We start from the raw sequence: 22,718 nt of genomic DNA on the forward strand, positions 1-22,718 counted from the left end.
GTACCTATTTAAGCGTTCCATAAAGTGGGCATCACAAGACCCACTAAAGGAAATTGGAAGAAGCTCTGTTTGGACGCACAACAAGGCACATATTAATACTGGTATCAAGGTATTACAGCGTCGAGAGATATCAAGGTGGTGTAGCGTCTAGAGCTAAAACAAAATCGGCTGTTCATACTTTAATTACAGCCACTGCAGTATATGCCACCGCAGGTACTACGCAAAATAAATAAATCGGTCATTGTGATTGATAAAATGGATGAGAAAACGGGAGGAAAATGGAAACTGGACATTTCTGCAACGTGAACGTCTTCTAGAAAACGAATATTCGTGCATACATTATTTGAAAATGTGTGAGGATAATTCATGATTTCTACCAGAGATTGCGCAATAGAAATTAACGAAACAGGGTACCGTGATGATAAAATTCATTGCACTTAGCAGGAATTATTTGTTACCTGAAGATCCCTTGCTACCCCTTTTTTGATACGTCAAGATCATTTCCAGTGTCAATTCTGTTTGAGTCTCTAACGGAAAAGCTTTCTTGGCAGTTTTCAGGCGGTTTTTCTTCTTGATTGCAGTTTACGTGGCAGACTTCGTTTAGTGCTTGCTTCTGTTCTGACAGTATTGATTGAAACTCTCTTTTAAGTTTTGCACCAAGTTAATATATTTTTCCTTCTTTTCCATCGAAAACACTTCGTCAGGTGCCGACAGCGTTCCCTCTGCGTTCAGGTTGAAAGAAAACACATCAGTGAAAGCTTGCATTCGTGTATTATCGGATGCGAGTTCAAGCACCAATATATGTTCGCCTTCATTTCCATACAACATGCATACGCAGGGTGGAGTTAGTAATTTTAGACAGTCTGTACAATAAAGCAGCCTCTGTTCTGAGCTAAAGTGAAATACAGTTAAGTTTCCCACAATATGCTATTACAAGTGTCCATTTCCTTTATAGGAGGAGCATATTTCTATACATGCCGTCAACATAAAAATGTTTTTCACTTTAGTCTCATGAACACCCAAATTCCAAAAGAAAGAGAAGGCAATCAGTGGATTAGAAGGGACGTGCTATTAATCAAGATCATTGAACCTTTCTCCATTTGGAACTACCATTTTCTTCCATACCGTCTCTTGCGTATTTCCCTACTACGGCGCTACCAAGAAAAACCTGAAACGTTCGTAACAATAGCCGTAGCAGCAGTGCAGGTACGGAGCCTGTCACAGATCTGTTCCCTTGAAAACTGAGCACCGTATTTACAACAGGGTATTACACATCTGCGCCAGCGGTAACACTCTTGCTAAGACAACGCACCAGCTAGTGAGGACTTACCTGGTTCTCAGCGAGCTGGAAGTGTTGGTCGGTGCCGTTAATATTCAGTGTGACCTGAGATCCGTTCCGAAGTGGACCCAGCCACGTGATGTCCCCCAGCGTTGGCACGACCTCTGCAAAAGACCACAAAGCGAATGCCAGAATATGTGACACTTCATGCATATTTCCGTATTATTGTATTTCTTAACCATTATGTTGTTTCACTGTTGGTAACTGACCAAGATATTTGATTTCTTTTACTGTTGGTCCAACACGTCGCACCACAGAGGTAAGGGGCGTGATTTCAGCGGCATAACCAACATACTTTCAAGAAAAGTGCCTTGAAAAAGCAGTGTATTTCGAAGAGATTGATTCAGATTCACAAGAAAATAACTTCTAAATAAATGAAGATGGAAACTTCAGACAAATTTAAACTTGCACATCGAAACTAAAATATTATATAAGTACCGATTCATGTGTAGGTATCTCCGGCGCAACTGCTAGAACGTGCCGAAAATTTCAGTTTTCGACCGGCCGTTGCTTGTGAGGGCATTCCTTAGCAATAACAATAATTCAGAGTGGCTTGATGGTTGGTTGCAAGTATTTCAACTGGACACCACTTCGGCGACGTCCGTGTCCCTAATCTGGGGTAGGGAAACCTACACTTTAACGTGGAACCCGAACCACGTGTCATTGCTGGCGATTCCTCACGTCGTTAAACGGTGAAGGCTAGGTTAAAGACTGAAAATTTCCGTGGTTTGATGGGAATTCGATCCGCTTAGCTCTAGGTTACCGCTAGACCATAAGAACCGATAATTCTTAACAATAACCTGCCTAAATGTCTAACCGCCCGTGTCGGTACATGGATATCGCATTGCATCACTGGCCTTCTAGGTCACATGATCTCATGCTAAGAGTCTTTTTTCTTTTTTTTTTCGTGCCGTTTTGTCAAACACTCTGTTTACGTGCTTCCGTTTTCAACAACTTTGGGAGAACTGTGACACAAGATAGCCACGTCAGTTAAGGAAACCTATGGAAGTTTTACTTTCGTCTACAATGAATGATGTAGACACATAACAGAGTCTCCAGAATGAGATTTTCACTCTGCAGTGGAGTGTGCGCTGATATGGAACTTCCTGGCAGATTAAAACTGTGTGCCGGATCGAGACTCGAACTCGGGACCTTTGCCTTTCGCGGGCAAGTGCTCTATCAACTAAGGTTCTATAAAGTTTGGTAGATAGGAGACGGGTACTGGCAGAAGTAAAGCTGTGAGGAGGGGGCGTGAGTCGTGCTTGGGTAGCTCAGTTGGTAGAGCACTTGCCCGCGAAAGGCAGAGGTCCCGAGTTCGAGTCTCGGTCCGGCACACAGTTTTAATCTGCCAGGAAGTTTCACATAACAGAGTGTCTGTACACTGGTCATAGAAATATCACAACCGACAGGGAACTTTTTGTCTCATTCAGATCCGATAATAATAACTGATTTTAAATACAGGTCCCTGTCAATTAGTTTCCGAGCAAACATTGTGATGGGAACTGGATGCAAAGGGCATTAGAAGCAGATTGCTTCGCAAAAGGCCTTTGTTCATAGCGACACATAAGACTGCACTAAACAACAAAATGGTTCAAATGGCTCTGAGCACTATGGGACTCAACACCTTAGGTCATAAGTCCCCTAGAACTTCGAACTACTTAAACCTAACTAACCTAAGGACATCACACACATCCATGCCCGAGGAAGGATTCGAATCTGCGACCGTAGCAGTCGCGCGGTTCCAGACTGAAGCGCCTAGAACCGCTCGGCCACCGTGGCCGGCACTAAACACACAACATACGGCCAAAAGTTGATTTTAAACCCGAAGTCGTGATCTTGCCTCGTGGTGTGCACCAACTGGTCACTGTAGCGTTTAACCACCAGATGTGGAGGTGGTTCTGTGAAAATTTGGAGGTGTTTCTAGCACTACAACTTGGGCCCACTTCTTCAGGTTGCCGTGAAACTGAGCCAGAATGTTTATTTCAGTCTTACTGGTGACAAGGCGTTGCTCTGAGTTTGCTGTGCACACTTCAAAGATGATAACAGTTATAATCACAGAGCTGGAAGGGTATTTTCGTGGTCTGGCGAACACCCAGGCACTCTACCCCACCACGACTGGCTGTCTTAATCCTTTATGTGGCAGTGGTAAATGTACATTGAGATGACAATTGCAAGTGGTTAGCGATATGCACAAATACTGGTGGCGGTAATATCACGTACACAAGGTATAAAAGGGCAGCGCATTAGCGGAGCTGTCCTTTGTACTGAGGTGATTCATGTGAAAAGGTTCCCGACGTGACTGTGGCCGCAGGACGGGAATTAACCGACTTTGAACGCAGATAGGTATTTGGAGCTAGACATGTGGAAAATTTTATTTCGGAAATCGGTAGGTAATTCAATATTGCGAGGTCTACAGTCTCAAGAGAGTGGCCAGAATACCATATTTCTGCTATTACCTCTCACCATGGACAACACATTGGCCGCAGGCCTTTACTAAACGACCGAGAGCAGCGGCTTTTGCTTAGAGTTGTCAGTGCTTACAGACAAGCTACAGTGCATTAAATAGCCACAGAAATAATTGAGTGGAGAAACTTGGCCGTGTCAGAGGGTTCCCGATTTCAGTTGTTAAGAGCTGATGGTAGGGTTCGAGTATGGCGCAGACCTCAAGAAGCCATAGAACCAAGTTGTCAACAAGGCACCGTGCAACTGGTGGTGGTGTATGCTTTCTCACTGGGTCCTCTGGTCCAGAGGAACCGCTCATTGACTGGAAATGGTTATGTTCGGCTACTTGGAGACCATATGCGCTTACGGACTTCATGTTCTCAAACAACGATTTCACCAGGCCATAGTTATTCGCGTGTGGTATAAGGAACTTTCTGGGCAGTTACCGTGAATGATATGGCCACCCATATCGCAGGACATGAATCCCTTCGACCATGTATGGGAGATAACGTAGAAGTCAGTTCGTGTACAAAATCATGCACCACCAACACTTTTGCAATTATGGACGTCTATAGAGGCAACATGGCTCAATATTTCTTCATGGGACTTCCAACGACTTATTGAGTCCATTCAACGTCGAGATTCCGCTCTACGCCGGACGATAGGGGGTCTGACACTATATTAGGAGGTATTTGATGAGTTTTGCCACTTCAGTGTATACAGGGTGTTACAAAAAGATACGGCCAAACTTTCAGGAAACATTCCTCACACACAAATAAAGAAAAGATGTTATCTGGACATGTGTCTGGAAACGCTTAATTTCCATGTTAGAGCTCATTTTAGTTTCGTCAGTATGTACTGTACTTCCTCGATTCACCGCCATGATTTCATACGGGATACTCTACCTGTGCTGCTAGAACATGTGCCTTTACAAGTACGACACAACAAGTAGTTCATGCACGATGGAGCTCCTGCACATTTCAGTCGAAGTGTTCGTACGCTTCTCAACAACAGATTCGGTGACGGATGGATTGGCAGAGGCGGACCAATTCCATGGCCTCCACGCTCTCCTGACCTCAACCCTCTTGAACTTTCATTTATGGGGGCATTTGAAAGCTCTTGTCTACGCAACCTCGGTGCCAAATGTAGAGACTCTTCGTGCTCGTGTTGTGGACGGCTGTGATACAATACGCCATTCTCCAGGGCTGCATCAGCGCATCAGGGATTCCATGCGACGGAGGGTGGACACATGTATCCTCGCTAACGGAGGACATTTTGAACATTTCCTGTAACAAAGTGTTTGAAGTCACGCTGGTACGTTCTGTTGCTGTCTGTTTCCATTCCATGATTAATGTGATTTGAAGAGAAGTAATAAAATGAGCTCTAACATGGAAAGTAAGCGTTTCCGGACACATGTCCACATAAAATATTTTATTTCTTTGTGTGTGAGGAATGTTTCCTGAAAGTTTGGCCGTACCTTTTTGTAACCCCCTGTATACTACTGAGTTACATGCTGTGTATTACTTTATTTAGTAAAGACGATTGATGTTATTGGTATTAATATTTCCACAACAGCCTCTATAATAAATATGAGTACCATTCTTATGTGCCTAAGTTATTAGGCGTGAGTTATCAGTGAACAAGTCAGAAATGGTAAGAATATTTACCGATGGGCTTAGAGGCGCTCGTCTACATTTCTGGTTTCCCGTCCGCTAGTATTTGTCACATGTGGATTTTCGTTTTCTGGTACCTCAAGTTCAGTTGACAGTAACATTTAGTACATTATAAAGTTTAAAATCAGTATGGGAGATATTTTTAATCATACTTACAACTAGTTTTAGTCTGCACCGTACATGTCAGCAAACAAATTGTCGTGAATTCAGTTCTCAGTTAAATCCTACTTTACTGGTTATATGCTGAGAAATGCTTCTTCAAATGTACGAGTAGAAATAAATATTTTCGGAAACATTAGAGATAACATAATATATTTTTGCTGACAGTGAACATATAGTACGATTACTCAAAATATGGAACACGACTAGTTTATGCACACCCTTGAATGTAACTGGTATGTTATTTACTGTTTTTGTTTGGTGTTTAGAGTTAGAGGGATCTTATTGGCATTCGTGAATATTTCTTTTGTCTATAGAATGATGTCAAGACATGGAGTAGTTGCGTGGCAGATAAAGTTCTGCCTTTTGCTGGGAGAGGAGGAGTAAATTAGTGTTTAACATCCCGTCGACAGCGAGGTCATTAGAGACGGTCCACAAGCTTGGATTAGGGAAGGATGGGGAGGGAAATCGCCAGTGTCCTTTCAAAGGAAACATCGTTGTATCTGCCTGAAACGACTTAGGGGAATCATGGAAAACCTAAACACTGATGCATAAGGTTTAGCTACTCACATTTCCACAATTTCAAACACTTCTACGGTAGCTGACGGTAGTCTGAATAACAAAGTGCCAAGTCGACCAGTGGGTCCAACGTTTGGTACACAGGCAGCAGGTTGGGTAGGCTGTTTGCCTGTGCTCTACGAAGCTTTTAAAACAAGTCGCAAACGCACTCTGATAATGTGGATTTGTATGCATGGTCTAAAGTTGAACCCCAATCTTTTGGGGACTGTCATCCTTCTGTGGACATATGTGTACTAGCAGAAGTCGAAATTGATCATTTCCTGCAGATTCTTTTCGAACTTACCACTAAAATTACTATGTACAATTAGGAGCTCCTGATTCTTTTGTATTAATATTCACCACCATATAATTCATGATTGTCGTAGAAGCACACAACTGGCCATTAAAATTGCTACACCACGAAGATGACAGACGCGAAATTTAACCGACAGAAAGAAGATACTGTGATATTCAAATGATTAGCTTTTGAGAGCATTCACACAAGGTTGGCGCCAGTGGCGACACCTACAACATGCTGCCATGAGGAAAGTTTCCAACCGATTTCTCATACACAAACAGCAATTGACCGGCGTTGCCTGGTGAAACGTTCTTGTGATGCCTCGTGTAAGGAGGAGTAATGCCTACCATCATGTTTCCGACTTTGATAAAGGTCGGATTGTAGCCTATAGCGATTGCGGTTTATCGTATCGTGACATTGCTGCTCGCGTTGGTCGAGATCCAATGACTGTTAGCAGAATATGGAATCGGTGGGTTCAGGAGGGTAATACGGAACGCCGTGCTGGATCCCAACGACCTCGTATCACTAGCAGTCGAGATGACAGGCATCTTATCCGCATGGCTGTAACGGATCGTGCAGCCACGTCTCGATCCCTGAGTCAACAGATGGGGACGTTTGCAAGACAACAACCATCCGCACGAACAGTTCGACGACGTTTGCAGCAGCATGGACTATAAGCTCGGAGACCATGGCTGCAGTTACCCTTGGCGCTGCATCACAGACAGGAGCGCCTGCGATGGCGTACTCAACGAAGAACCTGGGTGCACGAATGGCAAAACGTCATTTTTTTCGGATGAATCCAGGTTCTGTTTACAGGTTCATGATGGTCGCATCCGTGTTTGGCGACATCGCAGTGAACGCACATTGGAATCGTGTATTCGTCATCGCCATACTGGCTTATCACCTGGCGTGGGGTGCCATTGGTTACACGTCTCGGTCACCTCTTGTTCGCATTGACGGCACTTTGAACAGTGGACGTTACATTTCAGATGTGTTACGGCCCGTGGCTCTACCCTTCATTCGATCACCGCGAAACCCTACATTTCAGCAGGATAATGCACGACCGCATGTTGCAGGTCCTGTACGGGCCTTTCTGGATACAGAAAATGTTCGTCTGCTGCCCTGGTCAGCACATTCTCCAGATCTCTCATCAATTGAAAACGTCTGGCCAATGTTGGCCGAGCAACTGACTCGTGACAATACGCCAATCACTACTCTTGATGAACTGTGGTATCGTGTTGAAGCTGCATGGGCAGCTGTAACTGTACACGCCATCCAAGCTCGTTTGACTCAATGCCCAGGCGAATCAAGCCGTTATTACGGCCAAAGGTGGTTGTTCTGGGTGCTGATTTCTCAAGATCTGTGCACCCAAATTGCATGAAAATGTAATCACATCTCAGTTATAGTATAATATATTTGTCCAATGAATCCCCGTTTATCTTCTGCATTTCTTCTTGGTGTAGCAATTTTAATGGCCAGTAGTGTAGATAATAAATTGAACAGTTCTACTTAATACTACTCTTTGGAACACATTCTGACATGTACCCTCTGACTGTTATGTTGGATGAAAATTTTTTCACTTAAAGGATTAATACTACAGAAAATATTTAGGGTTATTTAGAGCAGCGGGTGCACGAGCAGGTCTTTTCTGAAATCCTTACCTGTTGTGGCTGCTATGGTGATATCGAAATCTAGACTGGGCGCTGAAACAAATGGAACTGACATTAGAATCAGATCGAGAGTAGTTTATTCTATAAGATGTATCAAAAAGTTTCCGTTTGAGGACGTTGGAGCATCTTATATGCAACCCAGTGCGACTCCGATGTGGGTGTGTAAGCACCGACATGCAGAGAAGTAATTAGCGTGGCCTTCGAACGAGAACTTTTTGATCGTCCCTTCTAATGCATATCGTGCACAGAAATAAAATTGTTGCTTTACTCTGTTATAGCTTATATCTTTGACACTTTTCAGAATGCAGACTTTAATTTTTATCTCCTTGACTAGCTTTCTTACTTCTTCTATTTTTAATAGTGGGTGCATAGAAAGATACCAGAATATAAGGTTGAGAGTAGGATAGGCAGAATAGGGGACATCTAATCGAGCAACATAGTCGTAGGTCGAAAATGCACCCTTGTGGAGCTACGCCTATAAAACGGGGCAGCCAGTCTACAAAGAGAGAACGAACATGTGCACATTTAACACAACCTAATTTGCCCCATTTGATCCTCGTTATCTTAAAGAACACTATGTATAGTTAAATTAACTCAAGATAACTGTCGAATTAAACTGTCAAAGCTAGGCTATCATTAAATTTCTACCCTAGTGTGGTTTCGTTACACATGATTCTTTATTATTTTTACTGTAGGAAGCTAGATTATTAACTCAGTCACTACAGATGTATCGTTAACTCCATTAAGTTGTCAAGATAAAAAGCTGCACTTCAGAAATAGGACTGCAGCAAGGTAATCATATTTGTATTGTATGGGGCAGTGCCGTTAATCATTACCTCAATATAGTATGTGCTTTAAATTTTGCTAACTAACGGAGGACATGAACGAACTTCTGTTCCGTAAAATAGATCAATAGCTATAAACTAGGCATCAACAAAAATGGAAAGTAAACATGTCAAAGCCTCTTATTTACTCATATTACATTTTTACAGCAAACGACTTATAATGGATCAACTCAGCCTAATTTCTGCATCCAACATTGCTATAAAGTTGAAATTGTCGAACATATCCTGAAAATATTTTGCAACGAGCTCTTCTGGGGTGTTGACTTCCATGCACTCTTCGCTGGTAGGTAGCCATTCTGTGGCCGTAGCTCGACAACGTGAGTATCCCACTAATCTGGGAAACATCTCTACTATTCGTCGAAATCTTTCTCTTCTGTGGCAGTGCTGCCATTTTTCTTTCGACCTCTATGTGTCAAGTGCCCGAGGCCAATGTACAGCAATTGTTTCTCGTCCTATAGGCTGGAGGCACAAACTACCCAGTTACGCGGCTTTCAGTCCGCTATAAAACGTTTAAATCACACAAATACTGTCTACTCATGTCACATAATAATTACTTTCCAGAATTTTTTGATCTGGTTCTTCATCTTTCTCATCAAATATAATGTAGTTAATTAAATTTTACTTTTCCTCACATTTCTTTGTTAATTTGGAGATGAATCAGTGGACTGATAGTGACTTAAATTTTTTTGTTCTAAGACTTGACCTGTCCTAGATGACTTACCTGTAGCTACTTCACCACAGGAATAGCTCACCAACGCACTAAAACATGTCAACATTCCCACTTGGTCCTGAAGGTGTCTTCCATAACGAAATTTTCCGCATTGAAATAAACTTAGGACATCGAGCAATTGTCTGGTTAAGGACGATAATTTCTGTTCTTCTTTGCAATGTGTACCGTGTGGTACCTCATTACTAGAACGTTTCCTAACCCATGATTTTATTGACATGCAACTGAACTTATATTTGCATCCCTCTGAGCTCTTTTGGTGGGTTACAGTATTATTTTCAACTGACACTGAGTTTCGCTGTAGATATGCCTCAGTATGCCTTTGAGCAGTGTAAATGCATTTGTCAATAGCATAAAAGTCAAAAGGAAGTCCGCACGAAATTCAAAAGGAAGGAAGAAGCAATCAGGATTAGCATTTAACAGTTCCAAAGAATGACGACGACAGCGGCTTGCTGTCGTGGTAAACACCGGCAGCCAAGGCCACGACCAAAGGCGACAGCTTCGTAAATAGGCCCCTTCCACATTGCCATTAGGGGGCACGCCTGTTGCGGCCCTGCTTGTATCTGCGATGTTTCCTGACCCCAAGTAGCCCGAGCTATACCCTTCCTCCACGACTGTATTTAGGATTCAGGGTGGCCGGAGCCAAGCCAGCTGAAGCTGACGCACTGTCGTGGACTCCATCACTTTCGGAGCCCACATGTGGCACCAGCAGTCCACCGCGAGCAACGGACGTCAGCGTCAGGATTTGGTATCCAGTGGGCTCAGAGAAATTACCGATTGATCGAAGAAGTTTTGCAGTGTCTCTATGACGAAATTATCGTCTGCCCTTGTGGTTTCAAGGGAAAAGTCTCTTTTACGTTATTGCTAACAGCGTGTTTATTGTTATTTGCCTACCTAGGAGATTGTTCTTGCTAAATGGGCCCTTGTCAGGCAACTTCAGTCATTGGCGACGAGATTTTTGGTGAATTTCTCTCTAAATTTTCACAGTGCCCATATTAGGTGGTGTTCTTTAGACAATTTTTCCCACATGTGGTGTACTAACACACACTTCTCATTTCAGTATGTTCGCTGTCAACATAGACGTAACCACGCATTTGCTCATAAGAATACAGCCTTCACAAGAACCTTTGTTTCAAACGATTGCCCCAATCACCAGGACGCCATAGGTCTGCCATCGTCTTTCCCCACACTGACTCATGCGGCACCGCCATTCCCATTTTCCGCATTTGATAACAAAGCGTAAATGTCGGTACCTGTATACCTCACCTGGAACAGCATTTCATTGATGTTGGAATTTCAGGTGACAGGCATCAACGAGCTTTTTATAGCCTTACTGAGGTGATGAAGTGTATTGCCTTATTCAACACCCGAATGCTGAAGTCCAACTACATTATTTGTCTTATGATCAGATTAAAATTATATTAACGGTACAGTTTGACTCTGAAATAGAGATAGTAGCAACCAGCCACATTTTACAATGCTATATATTTATTTAGATAGCGCCGATACCGGTTTCGAACCGACAGATTCATTTCAGACGGCTAGTTCACGTTTTACATTAGCTTTCGCCATTTTCTTCGCCAACTGACGAAATTTCCTTGTGGTGTGGTTCCCTACAACAAAAACAAGATGTGTTACAACGTCCTTTTAACCGTAATTGTGCTTCACAACAATTTTAAGTGAAATAACGAATTATTATAGGAAAGATGCTTCGGTTACTTATGGTGAAAAACCCACACCATTATGTTCCAGTGCAGACTGCTTATGATCTAGCAGCAGCGAAAACAGTATCATGTACTTTTTGTGTACATGTATGCACATAATCTAAAGCACCACTTACACACTCAGACGTTTCATCACCTGGAGGTATGTATACAAAGATGGCGATATTACAATCATAACGATGCCAAAGACATCCACTCTCAGATATATTTCGTTATATACATGTACGTGACAGCAGAAATTTGTAAATTGCTAATGTTACATTACTTACTATTTATATTGAAAGAAATCCGATTAAAATTAAGATAAATAAATAAAGCAGTTATAAAGTGTTACTGCAGTGATATTCCGTAAATATTATGGTATTAATTGGAATCAAAGTAAATGATAATGGCCAGATTTACATAAATAAATATTACAACTATTGACATATTATGTAAATATTATGGCATACACCGAAACGACGGTAAATGGTTTGGGGCGGATCTGCAAATATAAATATTACAACAATGGATATTTCATTTTTTTTATTATTACTTTAAATTCGAAACCAGGTGAACGAAATTTTTAAGAAAGGCTGCATTGGCTAACTCAGTTTGTTCACTGAGGACATTTTATGGTGATTTACTTTTTCCTTTATGGTCATCAGTCTACTGACTGGTTTGATGCGGCCCGCCACGAATTCCTTTCCTGTGCTAACCTCTTCATCTCAGAGTAGCACTTGCAACCTACGTCCTCAATTATTTGCTTGACGTATTCCAATCTCTGTCTTCCTCAACAGTTTTTGCCCTATTCAGCTCCCTCTAGTACCATGGAAGTCATTCCCTCATGTCTTAGCAGATGTCCTATCATCCTGTCCCTTCTCCTTATCAGTGTTTGCCACATATTCCTTTCCTCTCCTATTCTGCGAAGAACCTCCTCATTCCTTACCTTATCAGTCCACCTAATTTTCAACATTCATCTATAGCACCACATCTCAATTGCTTCGATTCTCTTCTGTTCCGGTTTTCCCACAGTCCATGTTTCACTACCATAAAATGCTGTACTCCAGATGTACATCCTCCGAAATTTCATCCTCAAATTAAGGCCGGTATTTGATATTAGTAGACTTCTCTTGGCCAGAAATGCATTTTTTGCCATAGCGAGTCTGCTTTTGATGTCCTCCTTGCTCCGTCCGTCATTGGTTATTTTACTGCCTAGGTAGCAGAATTCCTTAACTTCATTGACTTCGCGACCATCAATCCCGATGTTAAGTTTCTCGCTGTTCTCATTTCTACAACTTCTCATTACCTTCGTCTTTCTCCGATTTACTCTCAAACCATACTGAGTACTCATTAGACTGTTCATTCCGTTCAGCAGATCATTTAATTCTTCTTCACTTTCAGTCAGGATAGCAATGTCATCAGCGAATCGTATCATTGATATCCTTTCACCTTGTATTTTAATTCCACTCCTAAACCTTTCTTTTATTTCCATCATTGCGTCCCCGATGTACAGACTGAAGAGTAGGGGCGAAAGGTTACAGCCTTGTCTTACACCCTTCTTAATACGAGCACTTAGTTCTTGATCGTTCCTTCTTGCTTGTTGTACATATTATGTATGACCCGTCTCTCCCTATAGCTTACCACTACTTTTTTCAGAACCTCGAACAGCTTGCACCATTTTATATTGTCCAACGCTTTTTCCAGGTTGACAAATCCTATGAAAGTGTCTTGATTTTTCTGTAGCCTTGCTTCCATTATTAGCCGTAACGTCTGAATTGCCTCTCTCGTCCCTTTACTTTTCCTAAAGCCAAACTGATCGTCACCTAGCGCATTCTCAATTTTCTTTTCCATTCTTCTGTATATTATTCTTGTACGCAGCTTCGATGCATGAGCTGTTAAGCTGATTGTGCGATAATTCTCGCACTTGTCAGCTCTTGCCGTCTTCTGAATTGTGTGGATGATGCTTTTCCGAAAGTCAGATGGTATGTCGCCAGACTCATATATTCTACACACCAACGTGAATAGTCGTTTTGTTGCCACTTCCCCCAATTATTTTAGAAATTCTGATGAAATGTTATCTATCCCTTTTGCCTTATTTGACCGTAAGTCCTCCAAAGCTCTTTTAAACTCCGATTCTAATACTGGATCCCCTATCTCTTCTAAATCGACTCCTGTTTCTTCTTCTATCACATCAGACAAATCTTCACTCTCATAGAGGGTTTCAATGTATTCTTTCCACCTATCTGCTCTCTCCTCTGCATTGAACAGTGCAATTCCCGTTGCACTCTTAATGTTACCACCGTTGCTTTTAATGTCACCAAAGGTTGTTTTGACTTTCCTGTATGCTGAGTCTGTCCTTCCGACAATCATATCTTTTTCGATGTCTTCACATTTTTCCTGCAGCCATTTCGTCTTAGCTTCCCTGCACTTCCTATTTATTTCATTCCTCAGCGACTTGTATTTCTGTATTCCTGATTTTCCTGGAACATGTTTGTACTTCCTCGTTTCATCAATCAACTGAAGTTTTTCTTCTGTTACCCATGGTTTCTTCGCAGCTACCTTCTTTGACCGTATGTTTTCCTTCCCAACTTCTGTGATGGCCCTTTTTAGAGATGTCAATTCCTCTTCAACTGTACTGCCTACTGCTCTATTCCTTATTGATGTATCTATAGCGTTAGAGAACTTCAAACGTATCTCGTCATTCCTTAGTACTTCCGTATCCCACTTCTTTGCGTATTGATTCTTCCTGACTAATGTCTTGAACTTCAGCCTACTCTTCATCACTACTATATTGTGATCTGAGTCTATATCTGCTCCTGGGTACGCCTTACAATCCAGTATCTGATTTCGGAATCTCTGTCTGACCATGATGTATCTAATTGAAACCTTCCCGTATCTCCCGGCCTTTTACAAGTATACCTCCTCCTCTTGTGATTCTTGAACAGGGTATTCGCTATTACTAGCTGAAACTTGTTACAGAACTCAATTAGTCTTTCTCGTCTTTCATTCCTTGTCCCAAGCACATATTCTCCTGTAACCTTTTCTTCTACTCCTTCCCCTACAACTGCATTCCAGTCGCCCATGACTATTAGATTTTCGTCCCCCTTTACATACTGCATTACCCTTTCAATATCCTCATACACTTTCTCTATCTGTTCATCTTCAGCTTGCGACGTCGGCATGTATACCTGAACTATCGTTGTCGGTGTTGGTCTGCTGTCGATTCTGATTAGAACAACCCGGTCACTGAACTGTTCACAGTAACACACCCTGTGCCCTACCTTCCTATTCATAACGAATCCTGCACCTGTTATACCATTTTCTGCTGCTGTTGATATTATCCGATACTCATCTGACCAGTAATCCTTGTCTTCCTTCCACTTCACTTCACTGAACCCTACTATATCTAGATTGAGCCTTTGCATTTCCCTTTTCAGATTTTCCAGTTTCCCTACCACGTTCAAGCTTCTGACATTCCACGCCCCGACTCGTAGAACGTTATCCTTTCGTTGATTATTCAATGTTTTTCTCATGGTAACCTCCCCCTTGGCAGTCCCCTCCCGGAGATCCGAATGGGGGACTATTCCGGAATCTTTTGCCAATGGAGAGATCATCATGACACTTCTTCAATTGCAGGCCACATGTCTTGTGGATACACATTACGTGTCTTTAATGCAGTGGTTTCCCTTGCCTTCTGCATCCTCATGTCGTTGATCATTGCTGATTCTTCCGTTTTTAGGGGCAATTTCCCACCCCTAGGACAAGAGAGTGCCCTGAACCTCTATCCGCTCCTCCGCCCTCTTTGACAAGGCCGTTGGCTGACTTCTTATGCCGGAAGTCTTCTTTACTTTTATGTACATATATTTCAATCTCTTCAGAGCAGGTTCATAAAACTATCTTTCTCAGAATGGTACAATACTTGTACATGGGCTTCAATTCTCTTTATTCCATGACTGTTAGTAGTTGTGTGCATGGAAAATGTGGATTTTGAAATGTTTTTCAAACGTATGGGATCTATATGCTCTTTGAACCGAGTCTCAATGCTTCTATCAGTTTGTCTTGTATACGAAGTTGGGCAACTTTGGCATTTGAGTTTGTATATCCCAGAATTTTTGTTTGGGAGGTTGTTATTCTTTACGTTGTGTACTGCTAATTGCTAACTGCTGGAGTTTGTTGTTTGTGTAGAAGCTTATTTTTTGTGATAGTTTGTCTATCATGAGAGGGCTGTATCCATTGTTTGAGGCTATGGTTTTAATATACTGATTTGTCTTTCTTTTTGAACTGGTTCAAGTGGAATTCTGCGTAGCCGATTCAATGTGGATCTAAAATAACCCATCTTATGCTGGTTTGGATGAAAAGATGAGCTGTTGATACATACATGAGTGGATGTTGGTTTTCTATAAATCTCAAAATCTTGTTTATGGTTTTTTTGGTGATTTTTACGTCTAAGAAATTTATGCTGTTGTTGGTCTCGTGTTTAGCGGTGAATTTAATGATTTTGTGCTTGCTACTCATATTTGTTGCTAATGTGTCTATTTCCTCATTGGTACCATGTGTGTCATCAACATATCTTTTGTAGTGGATGATTTTGCTGTTGATGTGATTGTGTGATTGTTAGCTTCAAAAAATATCAGACGTGCATGGACAACACCTGGTAATTATCCCTCGAGGTCACTCAGGAGCGCACTGTTTGTTCAAAGTCTGAAGTGAGCGGAAGACACGCCTACAAGAGGGTTACTGAGTTGAGATCAGTTTGCAGAGCCTCATTGGGTGCATGGGTTAATATCATATATGGCACCAATGAATCAGCATACGATTGCTTAAACTATGAATTTGTGCACTGAAAACAACCGTCTGGAAGAAGGGTTGTACTATCCATTCCCAGTGTGTTTAGCAATTCCTTGTGAGGGAACTGAAGAATTTGTGGTCAGCTAGTGTCACATGAACTTGGGAATCTAGTAGCTCCAATAATATAGGGCTATTTTGTCAAAAAATGTCATTTTGAGCCCGTGGCTGTGTGCTCACCTTGGTACTGTCATACAATTACTTCAGTTGTAATAACAAAATATACAGACAGAAAGATGGGTTGGCAACGGGTAGCACCCTAGCTGGGATGTTAGCAGATATTTGCATAAATCACTAATTTTTATCACCTAAAATATTCGAAAAACTGTCACTCAAATGGCCTGGAAAATACAAAACATGTTTAAAGTAACTTATAAAATTAATTAGAGAAACGAAAAAAATTGATAGAAGGTTGTAAATGAAATGACAGAAAGGACAATCATATTACAATCTCTTTGTTTTTCCTTAAGAAATCTCATTCTTCGAATATGTTAGAAAAATTTTCTACACTGAACAGCCAAAGAAACTGGTACACATGCCTAATATCATTTAGGACCACCGGGAGCATCTAGAGGTGCCGAAACACGACATGCCACAGACTCCACGAATGTCTGAAGTAGTGCTGGAGGAAACTGGCACCATGAATCCTGCAAGGATGTCCATAAATCCGTAAGAGTACGAAGAAAGGAGATATTTCCTGAATAGCACGTTACAAGGTGTCCCAGATATGCTCAATAATGTTCATGTCTGTGTAGTTTGGTGGCCAGCGGAAGTGTTTAAACTCAGAAGAGTGTTCCTGGAGCCACTCTGTAGCATTTCTGGACGTGTGTGGTGTTGCATTGTCCTCTGGAGTTGCCCTAGTCCGTCGGAATGCACAATGGATATGAATGACTGCAGGTGATCAGACAGGATGCTTACGTACGCTTCATCTGTCAGAGTCGTATTTAGACGTATCAGTGGTACCATACCACTAAAACTGCATAGGCCCCACACCATTACAGAGCATCCAGCAACTTCAACAGTCCCCTGATAAAATGCAGGGTCCATGGATTCATACCTGTACACGTCCATCCTCTCGACACAATTTGAAACGAGACTCGTCCAACCAGGCAACATGTTTCTAGAGATCAACAGTCCAAAGTCGGTGTTGACGGGCCAAGGGGAGTCGTAAAGCATTTCGTCGTGCAGTCATCAAGGGTACACGAGTGCTCGATCGGCTGCGGAAGCCCACATCGATGATGTTATATCGATGATGTTTCGTTGCATGGTTCGCATGCTGACACTTTTTGATGGCCCCCACAGGACAGTTATCAATGTTTGACTGTTATAGAGGTTTCAGTAGGGAGTTTAACGGATTTAAAATAAGGATAAGTGCTCTATAACGCCCCCTATAGATTATGTCTGTGTGCCAGACTGAGACTCGAACTTGGTCCTTAGTACTGGGTTCAGATTTCGAGTCTCAGTCCGACACATAATTTTAATCTACCAGGAAGTTTCATATCACCACTCACTCTGCTGAAAAGTGAAAATTCTCTCTGAAAGTGCTTTATAGTTCTAATAACTGATGGGGTCCCAACAAGTGCTGCTCTATAATTGCGAAAATCAGTGACCTTTCGTCATGTTGAGCTTAGATTGAGTTATTTTCAATTTCTCGTCATTTCTGAACTTAGAAGAAGTGAATTTCGGGAATTTTTCCGCTATTTAAGGCTAGTAAAAGTGAGCTGTTGGCTCTTGTATTTGAAATTAAATGTAGCCCTGGAGAGTTTAATGGTTTAAACTGTGATGTCAAATTAGAGAAGGGGTGTTACTTAAAATCTTAATGTCAGAGAAATATTGCTTAAACATAGCATTAGTGGACATAGGACAGGTTAGTACACATATAGATACATAGTTTTAAAGTAAACTCCAAAATAACTAGTTTGAACTATAAGACCACAAGGGCTGTTGTGTAAACTTACGGGGAAAGGTAGGTTTACAATTTTGGTACTGAAAAAGCACGAAGCGGGACGACATATGTGTCGACAGTTTTTGTCTGCCAACCTTAAACTTGATGCAACAGCTGTTTAAATGATAACATGAAAGTGGAAATTCTGGAATTCTATAAATGACCTGACAGCTACAAAGAGCGACACACATCATAGTGAATAATATGTTGAGGGAAACATGTTAAGTAGATCAGCATCTTGGTTGCTGCTGTATACTGTCACACAGACTGTTCCAGTATCCCAGGTTGGCCATCTTGGATTCTGTACTTAGCAAAAGTGACCCCAGTGTAAAATCTAATGGCCATCTTTAATTCTACATTTAGCACAAGTGGTCTTCGTCCACAAACATGGCAATGCACCATTTTGGATTTTCGAATTTTCCTCCAATTTATACTTAGCTCAACAACAATATTTCGACAGCGACGCCCCACCGTTTTATACACAGGGTAAGTGACCTATGTCAGAGGGGTGGGGAAATCTGGCAACTGCAGATGATACCAGAGGGGAAGAGGGTCGGTTGAGGAAATTCAAAAACTTATCATTGATATCTTCAGTAATATACATACTTTGCATCAAAATCCGCACTGCCTATCTGCTAGTGTCGATGAGGATTTTTGCCATTCAAGATTTTCCAGAAACAACTGAGCCTCACAGACACACTACATTGCTGCCTTCAGTTCTCTCAGCTCTGTATCGTGAGACCTGTAACCCACGTGCTCTCCTCTCTCAGTACCAGCCTCTATCGCTATACGACTCACAATAATGTGTGGTTTCTTCATGAGTCCCAGCACACATCATCCACCTTATGGTACGGTATAGTGGAGGTTGAACTGCGGAATCAATCATAGCTCCACAAATATATAGTTAGCTGCGACCTCGAGGATTCTGCGTGTTTCACTGTTGCAGATATCCCACGTTCAACGTTTGGACTCGACCAACAACTGCAGCAGGAGCAGCAGTGCTTGCGAAATGGGAGCCAGCCGGTCAGCACGACACTGACACTAGAGGCCATATTGAGGCCTACTTCGCAGCCGACGTCCCCATGCCCATGGTCGTCAACAGCAAGGATCCAGGCACTTCGCTTCCAGCAGCTGTCGACGATGACTCCCCTTGACTCCACGACGGTCAACCATCTCTCCTGGTGAACTAGTAGTCCACCTGCTTAATGCCCTGGATATGCATGGCCGAAGAATGACGCTATAGCTGTTATGGTATCGTCAGATAGAAACGAACAGTCATGGGAATATGCGGTACCCCCAGTAAGATCAGAGGTGCCCATTTCGCGAACAAGAGTGCCCACATCGACTTTAGGAGGTGCAGCTATCACGACCCTACCTGCATCCACGACGTCAGGTGGTTACAAATACACCATTCCGTATCATTCTGCCACGTATATCTTAGGACATCGCAAAGCCACAGCCAAACCAATTGAAAGCGACGCACCATCCTGGACACCATCGCCAGCAGTCTATCTCCGACTGTGTAGTAATTCGTCACGCCATCGATCGCTTGGATACATAAAAGTGTTATCATTACCGTTTTCGGAAATATTTAAGACTCTGAACGTGCTTCATTCACAAAAAAGTTTTCTATAGATAAAACAGACTTCGAACATCATTAATTCATTTAACAGTTCTACTAATGTCTTTTACCATGTGATGATATGATGTCCATCCATTGAAATATTAAACGATTTTATATTTGTTTTATCTGTACGAAACTTTTTGTGGATTAAGCACATCTGGAGTGGTGAATCTTTGTCGAAACCGGTAATGTGAATATTTTTTTATACATCTAAGTGATTGTTGACGTAATGAATTATTATACAAACATTACCAAAGTCGCCTACTTCTAGTTGACAAAGTTTTAACGTTCAGTAACATTGTCCTTTGGTATTCAGTGGTCTTAGATTTCTTCTGTGGCTGTGAATTCTGGACAGCCGTCCAAACAGTGGTCCAGCTGGACATTGTTAGTTCACAGAATTAATGTTCCGTTACCGGTATGTAAATTTATACTTATTAGTGGTAATAAAGGTTCAAATGGTTCAAATGGCTCTGAGCACTATGGGACTCAACTGCTGTGGTCATAAGTCCCCTAGAACTTAGAACTACTTAAACCTAACTAACCTAAGGACATCACACACATCCATGCCCGCGGCAGGGTTCGAACCTGCGACCGTAGCGGGTAATAAAGGAATCCAACAATTTGACACTTTTCTGGTGACTAAATTGACTACAGCCATTGTGGTTTAGTGAGAAGTGTCCCGTTTTGTTATCAAACTGGTTATTATTATTTATATACCTGGGAGCTTGTTCTTGTTTAGTGAGGCCTTGTCAGGTCACTTCATGTATTTAATGCCTTTGTGAAACCACTGAAATCCAAACTGGAGGTCGAACAGAGATTTAAATACCACTCATCCCGTATGCATGCCCATAATCTTAATCACTACACTGCCTCGTTCCATATCAGTCTCTTGGCCTAGGCAGAAAGCAAGAAAAGCTTAATGTTTTGAATCTGGGGCTCCTAGAGTAGAAGAGAACGAGTCTCAAAGCAGAGACAAAGTAGAAACTGTAGCATTCTCTGGATTAATGCCTTCGAGAGCGTTTGTACGCTAAGTAATGCCTTTGAGTCATTCAAAGTTACAAGTCTGTATGTGCTGTGACGTTTATAAGAATTTGTAAATACAGGGGGCATAGAGTGAGAGGAATATCCGAACATCTCCGCCCTATGCTTCGCTTCAAGAAGCTACAAGAGGCCAAGTGTTAAAGATGAATGGCCGGCCGGAGTGGCCGTGCGGTTCTGGGCGCTGCAGTCTGGAGCCGAGCGACCGCTACGGTCGCAGGTTCGAATCCTGCCTCGGGCATGGATGTGTGTGATGTCCTTAGGTTAGTTAGGTTTAATTAGTTCTAAGTTCTAGGCGACTGATGACCTCAGAAGTTAAGTCGCATAGTGCTCAGAACCATTTGAACCATTTTTTTTAAAGATGAATGTTGCACGTCGAAGAAATAGTTGCTAACATAACTGTTTGTAGATAATATTTAAACAATCTATACGTTTAAGGAGGAAGTAATGGTTGTTGTTGAAAAAATTAGAGATTCATCAGTCACACGGCGGAATGCAGAGACAGGAGAAGGAGTTATGATTCTTATTGTATAAGGTATGTGGGAATTCGTGGAAACGAAGCACCCGATACCACAGCTAAGAAGGCACGTACCCTACTTAACGGGATGCAAATTACCACCCCCTGGCTGTCGCATTGTCATTGCTGCGAACTCCCGTAATGCGTCTATGGGAGGAACGATGGCTGGGCAAGGCGGATAACGAGTTTCAAATAAGGAGTCCGTAAAACCGTGGCGCAACTTCTTCCATCCAGTTACAGGAAATCATGTCTGCTTAACGGGTCTTCGGACAGGGGACAGCCCCTCAGTCTTTCGCATCTTTTCAGATGTGAAGACCAACTACTTAGAGACGCTTGTCGGGTATAGATTAAGAGTTCCCCATACTTTGACTGAATGTAGTTTTTGTTATTACAAGATGGTTGAAACGAGTTGATTAGCGTGATGATGAATGTGGTAAGTGTTTTGTGGTCTTTGACATTCTCCCTAAACTCTTTGACACGAGATTTTAGCAGAGAAAAGGCAGTCTCATCCACTTATTGTCTAAGTGATCACGTAAGTGCCACCTCCGGATTCGTTGATTTGAGCTTTTTCTGTTTTAGTATTCGTGTTTCAATGATCACAGCCTGTGTTAAGTTTTGCATTCGGAGAGTACTTGTGCGTTATGTGGTAGAGGGTGAGGGAGAGCAAATACAATTTTATATAACTTTTAGCATGTCTGCGTACTATATGTAGGGTCTTTCAAAAAGATTCATCCTATTTCATCAAGTTCTTACAAATGACTGAAAATAGAAAATTCGGGCGAATTTAAACTTACCATCAAACCTGAACCATAGCTTTGGCGTAGTTGGAAGCTGCCGGTTCATATGGTTGAAAATAGCGGTATCCCTAAAGCAGCTACCTCACACACTAACTTGCTTGTTCATTATGTAACGTAGGTCTAATCGATGGAGATGGCCCTAACACATCAACAAATCACGCAGAAAATTACATTTTTCAACAGAGTGGAACGCCATAGCGCTGGCTCAGATTTAAAAAAAATTTTAAACACTGAGCTACCTAAACCATGAATTGGCTATAAGGTAAGTACGATCTCACATGGGCCTCTTTGTGGGCCTGATTTCAAGATGTGAGATTCATTTGTGGGGATTCGTAAAAGACTGCGTCCATGTGCCTCCTCTTCCAATAACTGTGAATGAACTGCGGCGACGCATAGCCACAGCAGGGAACGCAATGACTCCAGGCATGCTTGCAAAAGCATGGGGTCAATTGGGCTATCGTCTGGACGCTTGCCGTGCGTCCGGTGAAAGACAAATTTAACATTTGCGAAACTTAAATAAAGCTCTGATGTTAAA

At 42.1% G+C, this 22,718-nt stretch overlaps 1 protein-coding gene across 2 annotated transcripts in view; it reads right to left on the minus strand.

Moving 5' to 3' along the window:
* LOC126197697 (inter-alpha-trypsin inhibitor heavy chain H4-like) overlaps window positions 1-22,718 on the minus strand; it is a 189,209-nt gene that overhangs the window by 25,770 nt on the left and 140,721 nt on the right. The window contains exons 14-15 of one of the 2 annotated variants that reach the window (XM_049934657.1): window positions 8,131-8,172; window positions 1,331-1,443 (exon numbers count right to left, since the gene is read on the minus strand). In XM_049934657.1, coding sequence (XP_049790614.1) covers window positions 1,331-1,443; window positions 8,131-8,172 — 155 coding nt within the window. The remainder of the gene's footprint in view (window positions 1-1,330; window positions 1,444-8,130; window positions 8,173-22,718) is intronic. The other variant, XM_049934659.1, reaches the window with a different exon arrangement.

The sequence above is a fragment of the Schistocerca nitens genome, chromosome 1, assembly GCF_023898315.1.
Source record: "Schistocerca nitens isolate TAMUIC-IGC-003100 chromosome 1, iqSchNite1.1, whole genome shotgun sequence".
Taxonomy (NCBI): Eukaryota; Metazoa; Arthropoda; class Insecta; order Orthoptera; family Acrididae; genus Schistocerca; species Schistocerca nitens.